The sequence below is a fragment of the Polyodon spathula genome, chromosome 19 (genome assembly GCF_017654505.1).
Source record: "Polyodon spathula isolate WHYD16114869_AA chromosome 19, ASM1765450v1, whole genome shotgun sequence".
Lineage (NCBI taxonomy): Eukaryota > Metazoa > Chordata > Actinopteri > Acipenseriformes > Polyodontidae > Polyodon > Polyodon spathula.
In genome coordinates, this window is record NC_054552.1 from 26,614,753 (window position 1) to 26,630,881 (window position 16,129).

Below are 16,129 nucleotides of genomic sequence, written 5' to 3' on the forward strand. Positions count from 1 at the left end.
AATAATCTGGCTATACAATTCCACAGACTTGTGGAAACAAAAAATACATTTGGAGAAATAAATAAGGAAAGGTAGAAAGGAGGCTGTCAATACATAATGTACTTGTGTTTCAGTTTTGCCCATAAAGTTACAGGCTTTTCATTGTATGTGATATTTGTAGGTTGAAATTCTAATTTGAAACGTATGTTGGTTGTAACAATGTCGGTAGACGCTTTACAACAAAACCCATAATGTGGATTTTGTGTACATTAGGAAATCGCACGAAAGGTGTTAGGAACAAAGAAGATTTGACAGGACTAATCTTGAAAAGATTAATAATAAATGGGAGTGCAACTCGAGCATAGCACGGCCTTAGCTGGCGCACAAGTTCAACCACCGATTCAAAAGGCAAAAGTATTTTAAACAAAGGACAACTAAGCTGTTTAGAACCCTTATGGCACTATCAGCCACCAGTGTGTCACTATGACTTTCCTAGACAAATGGACAAAAAAAGATTTCATCTGTTGAACGCTACAAGTAACTAGCATACATTTAAAAAAAAATAAAATAACAATCATGCGTGCAATTTAGCTCTGATCACAGTTGGTGAACCTGACTTAAATTAAACAAATACTTTAAAAGTTTAAAGTTCAATTTATTTTTTTATTTTTTCAAACCCACTAACCCTTCTTTTACATATGAGCTAATGTGATTCTTGTTTGAGTGATTGTTATAGTTGCCTACGTTGGCATGTAACATTTAATGAGGGAAAATGAATTTAATTTGAAAGATGATGACCTTTTTTTAAATTCCTTTAATTCAAAACAGAACATTGTGTGAGGCACTCACCTCAACATACTACCACGTTTATATGTATTGCGTCATCCCTTCTGTGATGTCAAAGCCTCATGCAATTAAAAACAAATAGCATTAGAAAAGATTTGTTTATTGTGGGTATGACTATGTATTTAGCATAGCTATTACTTTTAAACAACACCTGTACTGCAATACCCACCCAACATTCTTCACAGACCCAAAATGACTTCTCATCCTACGGTGTCAGTACACCCAGGCACTACAATCAAATGACACACCCTGAAAACCTGATTTGGAGCTCTTTAAAAACATTATTGTAATTCCTTCATCAGCTTGTATTTGGTCTTGCTTTATCCTTCTTCAGAGTCTGTAAAATGCTAATAAAAACAGTTTATACAATGTTTAAAGTATGATAACTAGTTAGAAATTTACAATAAGGAAAGGGTCACTTGTGTGCTTACAGTTCACTAGTAAAAAAAAAAAAAGATACGAAAATGAAAATCCATTATTCATGAAAACTGGGTAAAGAGGACACTGGATAGGCACCAGCAGTATAGTGTGTTATGAAGTCACAGTTTCCCAGCGGCATGCTTGGCTTTATTGATGAGCTTGTGCATGTATGAATAGAAAAACAGGAGATTATCATATTCTCCATGATATTCTTCTGATAAACACTCCTGGTGGAAGTCTACCAGAAAATAATAAATAGCCTCAATAGTGGAGAGGTACGTGTCAGGGGATCCCTTCTGATGACGCCAAAAACAGGTTTTCCTTGTTTTCAATTCCACTTGAAGCAAAGCTTACAAAAACAAAACAAAAAAAAACATTAAAATATGAAACAAATAATATCCTAAATACTTATTTTTCAACACTAATTCAATGCTGTCCGGATTTAATATGACTGGATTACTTGTATTACCTACATACAATCCTATGAATGTAGCCTACGTTATTTACACAATACAATGCCTTGTCCAGGTATTAAAAGATAAGAGAGATCCCTAAAAGGACACTGGGGTCTATTCCATTGATCTTGACAGATGTGGCTTTAAATACCAGCAACATTTACACGTTCATGTATCAGAGGATAAAACACAGCTGGACTTCTACAGCCTCTGACAGTACCTGGGGATCCAGGTAATCCTGGGATATGTGGTTCATACAATAATTCCTCAGTGCAGTCAAAGATGAGCTGCTAAATGTGGAATCTTTATATTCACAAACAACAGGAAGAATGCTTTTGCTTTATTAATTTTAATACAAATTCCATTACCTTGAAGTCGTTCATCAGTAACTATTTTATTGGTCTGATTCCAGGTACTGTCAATAAACACAACTCTTTTCAGAAGATGCTTATGCCTCCCTTGCTTTGTTTCTTTGTTCGGAGAAGGGGCTTCACCATCTTCTGCTGTTGTGTTGTGCTTCATCCTTTTAGCAGCAGGTTCTTCTGCTGATCTGTGGTGGTCTTGAAGACACGGAGATCCCCTGTCAGCAAGCCTTAAAAGCCGATTGGTAATGTCTTCTACTGTAACTGAATCTGGACCTGGGAAAACTAATACAACCTAACAAACAGTAAAATAAATGAGTCAGTGGCATCTGGCGAGTTCAGTTTATATTTTTGACATATTGATTGTGTTACATAATCCTTATTTTCACTTGATTAGGAGTTTTAAAGTTATACAAGGATTTAAACACTAATAAGAACCACCTACTTTATAGATGGTTCTAAAATCTAATTTATAAAAATATTACAAATAATTCTCAGATTCTGTTAACTTGTTCTTTCGGTTTCAACAGTATTCAGTGGTATGAAGGCATAAGCCAAAAATACATTTTAGCACAAATACTTTGCTCTATAGACTGCTAGGACAGAACCATTATCATGGCTGCTAAATTTAAATATATACCTGTAAGTGAAAAAAAAAAAAAACAGTAAAATATATACTTACTTCGTGTCTTTTATCTTCATACTCAGGAATGCAGGGGTATGTATAAATGCTAACATCATCTGGTGCAATGAGTTTAGCATGTATCGCTGTGCTCTTACCATCCGTTTCATTAGGATGCTTGATAATATCTATCCTAAGTGGAAGCTGAAAAACAGTCCATCCATAACTTGTAACATTTACAGCTTTAAAACTATAAGTCAAGTAAACAAGTATATGTCTTAAACATGTAATGCATTAAATAAAGCATTTGTTTATATAGTTTTACCACTGCTGGGCTTCCTTTTATCGACATTATATATGAGTACTGTTGTCATAACTCTGCTACAGTACGTGTTTAAGATTGCCGGCACTCACCAGGCTGACCTGCTGTGTGTGTGTATATATATATATATATATATATATATATATATATATATATATATATATATATATATATATATAATGGCTTTCTATAAAGTGAAAAAAATGACCTTGCATATTAGTATATACAATGTACAGTGAAACCATGTTGTTATACTAACCTTGACTTTGGGGATCTCTTCCTGACTCACTCCTACTAAAGAGCAACACGTGTAACAATAAAACATCCTTGAACCACTACATTTTGAGCACTTTGATCTTCCACCCGTCTGCCCTCTTTCAAGTACCTCATCAGATGCCAAGTGCAGGTTCTGTAAAGGCTCGTTAACTGTGCTTGTTGAATCACTCAAACATGCTGACGATTTAGTGTGGTTGTCAGGGAACTCTAAAGTGCTTGATTCTGTTAAGGAAGCCATTGGGGTTGAAGACATCTCAGTAACTCAAGACACTTTCTGAAAATACATTGAGAGACACCAAGAAATTGTCATGTATTGATGCTGGATTTATTCATGTCTTCAATTAAAAAATAGCTTTCTTTTTTGCATTTTTACTGATGAAAAAAACGGAATATTTGAATACTGTATATTTCCATTATCCAACTCTTTCCAAATCCATAATATTTTATTTTAATGTAAACAAAATAATTATGGATTATTTACACCACTGCTGCATACGTAATACAAATACGGTTAATTAAACAAAGGATATAATTGTGTAAATAGTGTATGACCCTACACTAACACACCCATAATGTTTTTTTTGTTGTTTTAGTTTTTTTTTTTTTTTTTTTTTTAGTTTTTTATTACACTAGCCCCGACCTCAACCGTTTCTCGAATTATTATTAACAACTATTACAGATAATTAAGAACATTACTGACTAGTGGGGGGAAATAGCTTTCCCACATGTTAGAAACTCCAGAGGATTAGGCTTTGGAGATGTTTTAGTTTCAACAGCTGGTAGGAAATACCTTGTTACATACAATAAGCAGGCTCAAGTGATTGACGGTTTCCAGAAAGTACATTTTTAACCAAGCGAGTGAAATAGATCTGCCCTTTTTGTCTTTAGTTGTTTTCGCAATTCAAGTAACATTTTCTCTGCATAGCAAATATATCAACTTGGAAACAAAAAAAAATTATATATATATATATATACATCATGGACATATTTTAAGTGTATAAATATATCATTCATGAATTTTAAGTGTATCGTCTGTATTATTATAATATTTTCCCAAAGCACATTAGACTTTTTGAGCCATCTGGATAAGAAGAGCACATGGAGGAGAAAAACGCAATACACAATATGACTATTTAAAAAAAAAAAAAAGTTGCAATTAATTGCATTAATTTAAAGAAACAGGACTGTCAATTTGCGCACATGTATCCTTATTGAAACATACATTAGAATCACTTCCCTAACATGTATTGCAACACAATCTTCCTCCTGTAAATCGGGGTAAAGTATTAAAGGTTTGCAATACATATTATTTATTTTATTTATTATTAGCTATGTGTAAAAACAACAACATTTACAGGAAGCAACATCGACTGAAGTATGACTATTTTATCTTAATATCTCTGTAAAGCGACAATAGTTTCGTTTAATTTTGATGAATTGTGTTCACTAGTATATTATACGTGTTAAAAAATAAATAAATAAATACATGGAATTCAGCAAAGAACATACCCGAGCAATGGAACAAAATACCAGAAGTGTTCCTTACGTCCGATTTAAGTGTTACCAATCACACCGGAAGACCAAGAAGTTGCTTGTGGTTGCTTAGTAACTGCTGAAATGGTTGTGCGAGAGTTTTGTATATATATGAAAAAGATAACACCAGCGTCTTAGTTGCTTTGAAATTAGTCACGTTTGGTTTGTAAGTACATGCAAATAAATATTGTTTATTTATTTATTTCACTGTGTTGATTAGCGTAGCCTACCCGGTAAGTTAAATACGGTACAAGTTTTATAACAAACACAAAGTTTAAAACAAATAAGAAATTGTGTAGATTCACTGACGGGTCGTATAGGAGAACAGTGGACAAATGCAAGGTGTTTAGTCTTTATTTTATTATCAAGTATGCATATACAGAGGCAAAATAATGCAAATACAAAGCTGGTGAATCTACAGTAATCACTGTTGCCTGTGTCAGTTTATTCTGCAGTCTGCAAAAAATGGAAGAACCTCCAACAGCCTTTGAAAATTTTTTAGAGTTTCAAAAGCTGGTAAGAAATACCACTGTTACAGCGCAGTGTCTTAAGAAGTGCATTTAACATTTAGAATTGCATGGTATATCTGGTGTTATGCGTGTCTTGTCTTTATTATTCTTTAAAGCCAGCACGAAAGTGACGAATAGCTAGGAACATTGTGGTATGAGAGCCAGGATTATGTGTAACTATACTCCTAAACTAACTCGCCAGTACAAATCCCAAGCAGATCCCATGTACCTGCGCTAGCTCAGTTAACACTTCAGAACAGTGCACTGGATACTGATATTGTTGTAAAAACTTTACACACATAGCCTTTGTTGACTTTCCTGTGAGGTATAAAAACAGATATTTTAAAGGTACAGTAAATATTAGTTAACACTGAATGAACAACATGTGTTGCCAAATTGTGATTTGATTAATGGCATTTTAGTTTGACATGCCTATGGGAATAATCTTGGATTTCTCTGAAAATGTATATAGTTTCAGCTTCACCTAGAAGTTTCCTGCAATAATGTGCAAGTGCAAATAAATTATGTATTAGCGCATGCAAACTGAAAAAACAAATCTCTAAATAAATTTAAAAGGCATGCATGCTTAAACTACATAAATTACTGTACAAATGTAAGTTTAAAGTAACCATCCTGAGACATTTTGGACTGGTATATGTAATAACATAAAATGTTAAATAAACAAATAAACTACATTTAAAAAAAAAACTATTTTAACATTTGTTTTAGACTGCCTGGCCCATCACCCTTGAAGAAGATCTACAAATAACAGGAGAACTAGCAGTTTACAGATCACCTAATGCTATTGCAGATTATCTCTGTAAAAATGCACCCTTTCCAATGGAGGTTATTGATTCTATGGAGCAAAGGTTCAATACAGTATCCTCACAGTTAGAAGAACATGCTTCAAAAATACTGATCTGTAAAACAAAACCCAAGATCAAAGGCCAACCATCGGAGAGTAATTCAACTTTATTTTCTTTACATGTTACTGCTTTCATTATGCATGTTATAGAAATTGAGCCTTGTCATTTTTGGTATAAACATATTCTGTTGAAAATTAACTTAGCTACAATGTGACCTTGGACATTCATACTACGTGTAGTCTTTTACTAATTAATCAAAGGATTGGCTGTCTTTACATTATATTCAGTTTAATATCAGGCTGGTACTGTTCTACTACAGGTACTTTTAGCTGAATTAACAGCTTGTGATTTACATTTGAAATTTCTTCAAAGAACTATTGCCTTTCAGTGTACAAGTCCTAACAGTAACATGGAAGCATTAATAAACAAACTACAATTCTGGAATGCAAAAAAAGTAGGTATTTAATTCATAATTTGTATTTTTTCTGTTTATTTCTAATAACTATGTTTTATTTTCCTTTTAGGTTTTCTGAAAGGCATTTCAGATGCTCTAACTGGGTCATGCCGACAGCTCAGAAAGGTATGATTAGTACAGCGCAGGTCTAAAATGTAATATCAAAAAATAAATCTAAGAAACAAATGAAGTCATAACAGTGATGAGGGGTGGATTTCTGTTTCAAATATGATATTAGGATGTATATTTTCCTGTTTATTTTAATTTAGTGCTTGAACAAACATTAGACTATTTGAACAAACACATATTCAATGACAAAACTGATCATGTTAATGTTCGTTTCTTAAATAACTTTATTACTTCTTATACCGGAGGTCAAATTAAGTATCTCTATGCCTCATTTCCTTTCAGCATGACAAGTCTTCCTGAGTGATTACCTAATGTTATCATCCATGATGAAAACGCTGGAAAACAGCATTTTAATGCATACAGTTTTATCGTCTTATATATATATATATTCTTTTTTACATTTGTTTTAGAAAGCTACAGCTATAACAAGAAATCCAAATGTTATGGTACGTCTGCTGTGAAAATATAATCTAAGTAAATACTGTGGCAAATTCAAATTATATTTAAATGTTGTTTTGCATTAGACTTTTGTTTTTTTCTCACCTGCTGTTTTTAGTTGTTCATGTCACTACTGTCACTACTGTATTTTATATATATATATATATATATATATATTATATATATATATATATATATATATATATATGTGTGTGTGTGTGTGTTAATATGATAAAAAAATTAAATAAAAATCTTGCTTGGCAATATGTGTTTTTTTGGGGGGTTTTTTGTATGTAAAATTGAAGACATTGACAAAAATCTATTCAGAATTACAAAATGTTATCTAAATATAAGATTTGTGTGTTCTTAAATGCATAGTATTTAGCAGCTGATTATTTGAACTGATTGGTATTTTAGGTCTGCAGTTTCCCAGGATTTGCTCCTCATGAATTAACTGATCTGCCAGGCCAACTAGATGCAGTACAGCTGTTAAACTGTATTTCAGAAGCCCAGCATTTTAATGTACGTACTTGTAATTGTGTTAACATCTTGATAGTAATCTAGTAAGTCTTAGTACAGAAATATTTTGATTATATCTCTATTCTTTAAATATACACACAAGTTGTGATCATTCACTGCTGAAGATGATTATTCCTGATACTTAGGGGGTCATGTAGTACTGTATAGGCACATTGCATGTTACAAAATTCAAATTGCATTGCGGTCAGGCAATTGTTTTGCACTGTGCCCTATTACTTGTTTGCAAATTACTCAACACGGACAAATAATGATCCACAATTATGATAAAGAGGGTCTCAAGAGTGCATCAGTCTATTTTGCAGCAACTCTTGCAGTTAGGAGTACAGAGAGCAGTAGTTGCTGTATGACATTTGTGGAGCATAAACATACAAATGTCAGAGGAAGGGCAGCACAGAGTCATCTTGGTGCACGAAAAAGAAAATAAAAGGTTTCTTAGAAGGAGCTGAGAGTCCTTACAGCTGAGGTCACTTAGCATGAAACAGAGTTGTTTGAAAAAGCCTCAGCCAACATCAGTTATGCTAGTATCCTTAGGAAATAATATGTATTGACCTGCCCTTTTCAGCATGACATCTAGAAATATGCTTAGAACTCTGGAAAAGGTGGGTTGGGCTATCCCTCCAGACATTCCAACTGTGGTCTGAAAGGAACCAGAGGCTAAGTAGTGCAGAGAACACAGTACTTTCACATGTGCAAGGATAGTGATCCCTAGATTGACCCTGGGGTCTAGCTCATCCCTCAATTGAGCTATGAGGTCAAGGATGACGGAGTGAGATGATAACGCTTTAGCACCGCATCCTCCGGCCTCCCAAACAAAGTGACCCTGGGATTTAATATGTGGGGGTCTTCTTCGCTTTGCCCTTCTCCTGCGAACGTGTTGCTTTCTCTCCTCAACAAGAGCCAATTGTCACCACATCAGAAAGTGTACCACAGCAGCCATCCTGAAAACAACGACAGGTCTCTGCAGGTGTGTGCTTATATACTGCTGTTAGTTACAATCTTCTACATTGGTTTGCACCTTGTAAGAAGAGGTGTAAAGTATGGAGGGTCAGCAATTGCTTAAGTGCAAGGTAAAATTCTTACATCACATTTTAATGTTTGCACCCACTTAGTATCCCGATCCCTCCCAATTCCTTGCTCTTTTCTTCACTTGAATGCATTTCAATATAATCTTAATGGATTAATGATGGCAAAGTGCAAATTTGATAGTGGGTGCAGAACGCCAGATGAACACCATTCTTTACTGCATTTTTAGTGGCTGGTAAAATCAGACTTTATGGCTGCTAAACACGATTTTGCTTTGAGTAATATAGTGTAATATAGTGATTATTATATTATTCAGAGGCAATTTAATTGTTTTCGAACAATTATTGATTTAATGTCGTTATTATGGGGATTTGGCCTACACTGAAAGAGATTTTAAATATATGCATAAACATACATATCAGTCTAGCATAACACATGTTATTTAAATAAATCAATTGTCCTATAACTGGCATCCCATCCAGGGTGTGGTCCCGCTGTGTCTGCCGGGTTAGGCTCCGGCTCACCGCGACCCTCTATAGGATTAAGCGGTTACAAATAATGGGTGGAATTGTCCTCTGTACATGGGGTGGGGGGGGGGGATTTGTCATTGACTTCTAGCCTTCTATTTTAAAACAAGAATAAACACAAACTGCTTTTAAACTCATTTACATGTTTCTTAATCTTTAAAAGGATGTACCGGTAATGTCCTTCTTGCTATGGCATTTTGACTGTTCATCAGACAGTAATGCCTGTCTTTTAAAATAAGTGTTTTATGCTTCTTTGGAGGTTCAGTTTAGCATGGTTGTCTTCTTCCCACTCGTTTCACTAAATTGATCTTGCCTCTCATTACTGTATGTTATGAATCAACAGGCCTCTCAATAGCCATCTGGCAGACATAATGCAAAAAGTACGAATCAGCTTGGCCTTTGAGCCTGATGATAAATGAAGGCCCTGCAATTTGCCAACATATTACTCTCAATTATTAAGTGAATATGCTTTCTCGTAACATTATGAATTATGCTTCTTGGCTTTGGTCTTCATTTTGACAATTGATGGAATTAAAGATATTGCATTGAAATATGAATGCAATAAAAACTCAGAAGATATTTTACCTGATGTATTGTACTGTTTTTAACGTATGCTTTTTTTTTTTTTTAACATCATGAAGTAGAGAGTATGATTACAATTTGGAAAGATCATTTTTTGTTTTTAAGTTTTAAGTTCAAGGGCCCTTAACAATAACCAGCTTTTTTCCCTTTATAAAAATAGTTGCAAAATCACACTTATGTTTCACCATAGTAAAACCATATTACATGTATTCTGAAAAGACACAGGACTACTTGTAAAACTGTAGAATTATTGAAAGTTCTTAAAAAAAAAAAATGAAAAAAGCCCACCTTTTAAAATATAACAGGGTGAGTAATGTTTTTAATTACAAAAATACGTTTTGAGATGAAATTGGATGATTGTGAGATGTGCTAGATAGACAGCCCATGTAGACTCCATGAATTCCGAACCTACATTTAGTGTAGGTGCCAAAACCACAATTTTCACAGATGAACAAATACTGCGTGTACTGCTATTTAGAACATGCATTTTGTATTTTTTTTCTGGAATTCCTGTGTATTGAAGTAGTGTTACATTTATTTGTTATGGCAAATGTTAATTTCCTGTCATCTAAAGCCAGATGGTTTCAGTGGGATATAAAGCAGATTTTTGCTGCATTTTGTTTCTGTGATGGTAAAGCTTTTTTTTTTTTTTACTGTTTTAATGGAACATGACTGCATGCACACTTGCATGCCAAGCATACACATGTAACACACATGTCCTGTCCTCGTCTTTTGTTATTATATATATATGACATTTACATTTTTAGGGGAAGACGTGTTTGAGCAGAGAGGATTTCCCCGTTTTATTAGGGCAATACATTGTGTCACATTTGCTCAGGAAAATACTTGATCAAAGCATGTTAAACTCAGTTGAGATCTGTCCTCTCTAAATCACTGCAGGGAGTGAAAAAAAACCCCCCAAAAACCTAACAACACATGGCTTTTCTGTTATTGCTGTGTTATCTGTTTGACAATGTGGGCAATAATCCTTACAATATCAAGGCACTAGAGCAGGTATTTTGAAAAGAGCTTTGAAACAGAGTTTAAAGTTATAAATGTAAAAAGTTGTTAGGATTTGTATAACACTGTATTTTTCAGAACCCGCTTCAAACCAGATACATTTAAAACATGATTGTGCTTTTGTATTCATAATTTCTGGGGCAGAATGGAAATTTTTTAGTATTTTGTTATTGACCTGCTTATTGTGACATGTTTAAAAAAATCACTCTAGTGATTCCTGAGTGGCGCATCCAGTAAAGGCACTCTGCGTGGAGTGCAGGATACGCCCGGCGACGTCCAGGCTATTGCACTTCGGCACTGGGTGGGAGTTCCCAGGGGGCTGCACACAATTGGCCAAGCGCCACCCAGCGGAAGGGCGGGGGGCTTAGGTAGCCTGGCTGGGAGCCTGCAAGCTTGCCTGTAAGCTGCCCAGAGCTGTGTTTTCTTCTCACGCTGTAGCTCTGAGGTGGCTGCATGGTGGGCCTGCAGTGTGTAAAGAAGCAGTCGGCTGACGGCACACGCTTCGGAGGACTGCGTCTGTTCACCTTCGCCGCTTCTGAGTCAGCATGGGGGTGGTGGCAGTGAACTGAGCCTAAAAATAATTGGCTATTCCAAATTGGTAAAAAAAAAAATATAAAAACAATTGCCAACTACTACATTTAAAAAAAATAAATAAATAATGACTACAGTATATACTAGCAGTTTTATAAATTATTATTACATAATAGTTCATGATAAAACGTTAAATCAGACAGGCTGGCATTGCTCATTTTTATGACCACGTATTATTTGTCTGTTGTCTGCTACCTACAAAGTTACTGTGTTTACACATTTTCAAATAACAACCTGAAACTTGGTAGAAAGTCAGATACAGCCAAGGTCCACAGCCCGACTGAAAACCAGTTGGATTGAAAGTTTCTAAGGGGATCAAAACATTAACTGTAAAATGTACACTCAAAATCATCTGTTAGTGGCAGTTAATCTATTTGATTTATATTACAACAGTAGTTACTTAAAAAAATAAATGAAATAAACTAAATAGAGCATTTGTGTCCTCAGGCTGCCTTTATAAAGATCTGGAAAACTTTCTTCCTATCTCAAGCATCTGTTGCAGTCTTTAAGGATGGATTTTGGTGGTACTTCCTTCATAAGTTCAAGGTAAACTATAATATATAAGCTTACAATTACATTTTTTATTTGCAGTAACCCTTTGCATCATATTAAGTAACAGATACATACATTGCTTACAATTTCAAAAGCTGTTTTATATTTATGTTTTTGGATGAATATTACCAGCACCAGGGCATTAGTTAAGTTGCAATGGCTATTGAAGGGTCGATTGTGATGATGATGACAATGTTTTTCAAAATACTGGCCCTCTTTATTGATCTAATTGACAGTAGATGATATATAGTTGACATGTCTTGTTTCCTCTTAAAGCCTAGTCAAGAAGATCAGGACCTTCTGTTCAATCGAATTGCTGACAACTTTGTATCCCTTTTACTGACTGTGCATTTGGATGTAAAGGACAAGTTTTTTCAGGTACATTAATTACAAATTAAATATCCTGTTAATATTTTAACACACACAACATGTATGGACATGCTTACAGTTGAGTACAATGAGGATTGAGCTAAATAGAATAGTTTAAAGTGGGATGTGTTTTTTTCAGTCTAGAATTATTGTTAATCAACTATAATACAGTAAACCAAAACAGCATCTCTATTCATGCAGTGTGTAGGGAAAAATACTCACATTTGTTAATTTGATTCTGTCAGACTAAGCTGATTTTAACAAACTTGTGTTTTATTTTTTGTTCAAGGTATATGCTGATTGTTTAGCTCAGGCCATTTTCTCTGCATTCTATGAAGCATTTTCAAAGTCCCACAATCACTTTGGTGACGATTTTAAAAATGAACTGACTGACCTGATCTGCCTTTGGGTTTCAGGTATGTTTTCTGTGCTGTATTGAAAAGTTTCTTAAATCTTGAGCAAACTTTTTTTAATGAATTATTAGTGGACATGCAAGACTGTATGTAATCTTCCTGACAAATACAAATTAATTGTAGCTTTGATATTTCCATATTTAGTTTTTGCTTCAGTGAACACAATGTTTTTAGGTGTTACTTTAAAATGATGCTTTCTTTCTATTTGACCACATATCATAGAGAGTTTCCTTAGTGGACAGTACTAGTGGGAGGGACTAAGGCTAAATCTTTCTCATCCCAATAGATCTCCTCGCAGGCGGGACTTACATGTATTTTCATATTCATGTTAATTTCTCTATAAAGTATACGTTCAAAATCACCGTTCAGTATTTCATTTAAAAACTAATGTTTTAGGTTTGCATGTTTCTTTTTGTGCATTTCTTAGGGATAAAACCTTTGGCATTTATTTGGAAGAAATGGAATCTCGAGTGGTTATACCAATTAGTTGCCAGCGCTCAAGAGATGGAGAAAGTGCCCATGACTAGATCAATCTCAAGTGGTTGTAAGTGATGCCCAAAAACTTTTGTCTTAATCTTGTTTGTTAAAAACAGAACCAAACGTTTTTAGTATGTGTTAAGAATTAAACATCACTGCATCATTCTTTATAGACAGATGGGGGTGCTACTGTATTTCAAAACAACAAACTTATATAAAAAAAAAAAAAAAACTAAACAATGCTGTGTATAATGAAAGCTGTAAAAGGTCATAAAAAGTACAGAAGCCTGTGGTTTAGACCACATGTTTATGACGATCACCTGTGCCTTGAAATTGTCTGGAGCGCAGGAATTTCCATTTTCATGTGAAGGACTGTTAGGCAAAAACAGAACCCACAGTAGTTTATTTAGCGAAAATTAAAAAAAAAAAAATATTTATATTATAAAAGGTCAGTTAAAAAAAAATAAACTAAAAACTTAGTAAAGAAAGCTTTGGAAAAAGCTGTAAAATGTTATAGTTCATTTCTGCTATATAAACAAAAATGTTTCCAGATTTAATGAGTGAACAGCAATTTGAAGACTAGCATCTGTTCTCATAGGACACTGAATGATATGTGCTTTACAATGCACCTTATTTTAAGTATTATAGGGCTTGCGCTTAAAAGTTTGTGTTCATTTTCTTGGTGTAACACCTAATATATTATCAGACTCATCAAAGAGGTTTATCTGTTGTTTTCAAGGTTTAGTTTATGTTTGTAGTTCTGAGAACAATTCTAAAGTGGTCTTTCTAAGAAAACCCTTTTTGTTCCTAGTGTGTGATGTTAAGTCATTATAATACATGTTTTTTGAATAACAGACTAGCTACTGTGTACAAACAGGGAGCCAATTTTTCAAAGCACCTACAGTCTTATATATTTCATAGAGATATTTGAATAGAGACAAATGCCTGTTTTTATTTTTTTATTCCAAAACTAGAACCAAACAACCAAGTAATATGAAGCTGGAAAAGCAAACCATTCTAGAACTTATTTGTCTTCTCAGACTCTACTTGACCTGATCTTGTGAAAACTGTTCTATCTAAAGCTGATCTGACTACTCTGCAGCAGGCCTGAGTTGAACCGGTCTCAGACCATTCTGAGGGTTAGTCTGGATAGTCATATCGGTCTAGAATTGATGTCGGATCGGTTTTTCTGCCTAGTCTGAACACAGTTTAACGATGTGCCTGATTTATAAAAAAAAGTCCTTACACCACATTTAGCACTGGTTAGATTGATTTTGCAAGCAATATTATTCTTCCTCTTAATGTCAAATTTGTAGAATTAGGCAAAACTAATATAATTTAACTAGGGAGATCTGAGAGTGCATCAATTTGGCGCCAATGGAAACAAAAGTTACCACTATTAGTCCATATTATGAAATCTAGGTAACTTTTGTTTGTTCAGTTAAAGAGACTTTTTAGTTACTGTTGAATGAAATTAACTATAAGAATGTATTGTTAAGAACTGGTTAGAAACTGCTTTCTTGTGATAGTTGGAAGTGTTCTATGAAGCCTTCTATCATTTATTATTGCTGATATCTACACTGGAACGATTAAGCACAATAACAGACATGTCTCATGATTCCTTTCTGCTGTTTTAAAGCCGTCTGTTAACTTGTAGTGAATAAAAAACACATACAATTTTAAAGGACATTATTATACAGAATGTGTCAATATCTTGAACATATGTGTGGCCGGCATGATTTCATAAATATTGCAATTTCACTTTTGCGGTTTCTTTGAACTCCATTATAAAGAGACCAGACTCTGTCTAAGACCAGACTCTTTTTTTTTTTTTTTTCCAGTTCAGTAGTTCACACCTATGTACACGCATTTCTCATGTGAATAAAGTTGTAACGGTCTCACAAATTTCATTTTGACGTGGAAATGTTTTCTAAGGTTAGACATTCTTTGGGATTCACATTACCTTTCTTTATTAACTGTTTTCTGATATACACAGAGCACAGTTATGTTGGTGCAAGCATTTTGTTGGCCTTTTTTTATAGCTTCCCCACATTGTCTAGATGAAGACATTTCTGAGTCAACATAAACTCCTAGATCATTTTCATAGAGTCCTTCTTCAATTGCAGTATCACCCACATGGTATTTATAATGGACATTTTTATTGTCTGCATGCAGCACCTTAGACTTTTCTCTATTAAAGGTCATATGCCATGTGTCTGCTGAATGCTTTCTACATCATTTTGAATGACTGGTTTTTGCCAGTCCTAAATTTGTTTACTATACCAGAATCTAAGTCATTAATGTAGATTAGGAAGAGCAGAGGACCTAATACTGATCCCTGTGGTACTCCATATCCGTATTATAGAGTTAGCCCCTTTAGCTCACACTCTAAATGTTTTTCTTTTTCATAAAAGGATGTACTGTTATTTAAGGTTCTGTCTTGTAATTCACTGTTATGATCATGTAATCAGAACTGTGAAATACAGCTGATTGACAGCAGTAGAATGCGTTGACAAAACAGCACCTTCACATACTGCATTTAAAAACATGACATTTGCTCTCTTGGTCATCAGACCCTTAGGGGGACCAAGTAAATACAGAGTCTGCTGTTATTTATTGTATAATTTTTTTTTTTGGGAACTGCATAAAAAAAATGTAAAATGTTTTCTAGGGTAACAATAATACAAATATTGTCTTTCTGCTCAATTAGCATGCATTTTAAATGTTTTACAAATATTAATACATAAGTAATAATTGGTAGTAATAAACACAGAACAACAGGAGAAATGTGTTTCAATCCACTCTTAATTTTTCCTCTCTTTTT

At 34.2% G+C, this 16,129-nt stretch overlaps 2 protein-coding genes across 2 annotated transcripts; one reads left to right on the plus strand and one right to left on the minus strand.

Moving 5' to 3' along the window:
* Positions 1 to 1,192: 1,192 nt before the first annotated feature.
* On the minus strand, positions 1,193 to 3,606 carry LOC121294793 (tRNA-uridine aminocarboxypropyltransferase 1-like). Its single transcript, XM_041218879.1, has 4 exons — positions 3,266 to 3,606; positions 2,745 to 2,888; positions 2,069 to 2,357; positions 1,193 to 1,594 (listed from the first exon to the last, which is right to left on the minus strand). Exons 1-4 carry the CDS (start codon positions 3,533 to 3,535, stop codon positions 1,365 to 1,367), a joined length of 933 nt encoding a protein of 310 aa, XP_041074813.1. The 5' UTR covers positions 3,536 to 3,606; the 3' UTR covers positions 1,193 to 1,364.
* Positions 3,607 to 4,870: 1,264 nt separating this feature from the next.
* Positions 4,871 to 7,311, plus strand: LOC121294345 (protein FAM227B-like). The gene is made up of 5 exons (XM_041217962.1): positions 4,871 to 4,981; positions 5,259 to 5,331; positions 6,054 to 6,285; positions 6,715 to 6,770; positions 7,056 to 7,311. Exons 2-5 carry the CDS (start codon positions 5,281 to 5,283, stop codon positions 7,071 to 7,073), a joined length of 357 nt encoding a protein of 118 aa, XP_041073896.1. The 5' UTR covers positions 4,871 to 4,981; positions 5,259 to 5,280; the 3' UTR covers positions 7,074 to 7,311.
* The last annotated feature ends 8,818 nt before the right edge of the window (positions 7,312 to 16,129 follow it).

Bases quoted from the DNA above. Each gene is read 5' to 3' on its own strand.
- LOC121294345 (XM_041217962.1), top strand. From the start codon at position 5,281: ATGGAAGAACCTCCAACAGCCTTTGAAAATTTTTTAGAGTTTCAAAAG. The intron at 5,332-6,053 runs GTAAGAAATACC...CATTTGTTTTAG, and splicing joins TTTTAGAGTTTCAAAAGCTG to ACTGCCTGGCCCATCACCCT. The intron at 6,286-6,714 runs GTAATTCAACTT...TTTTCCTTTTAG, and splicing joins CAAAGGCCAACCATCGGAGA to GTTTTCTGAAAGGCATTTCA.
- LOC121294793 (XM_041218879.1), bottom strand. From the start codon at position 3,535: ATGTCTTCAACCCCAATGGCTTCCTTAACAGAATCAAGCACTTTAGAG. The intron at 2,889-3,265 runs GTTAGTATAACA...ACTGTTTTTCAG, and splicing joins AAGAGATCCCCAAAGTCAAG to CTTCCACTTAGGATAGATAT. The intron at 1,595-2,068 runs GTAATGGAATTT...TGTTTTTGTAAG, and splicing joins TACTGATGAACGACTTCAAG to CTTTGCTTCAAGTGGAATTG.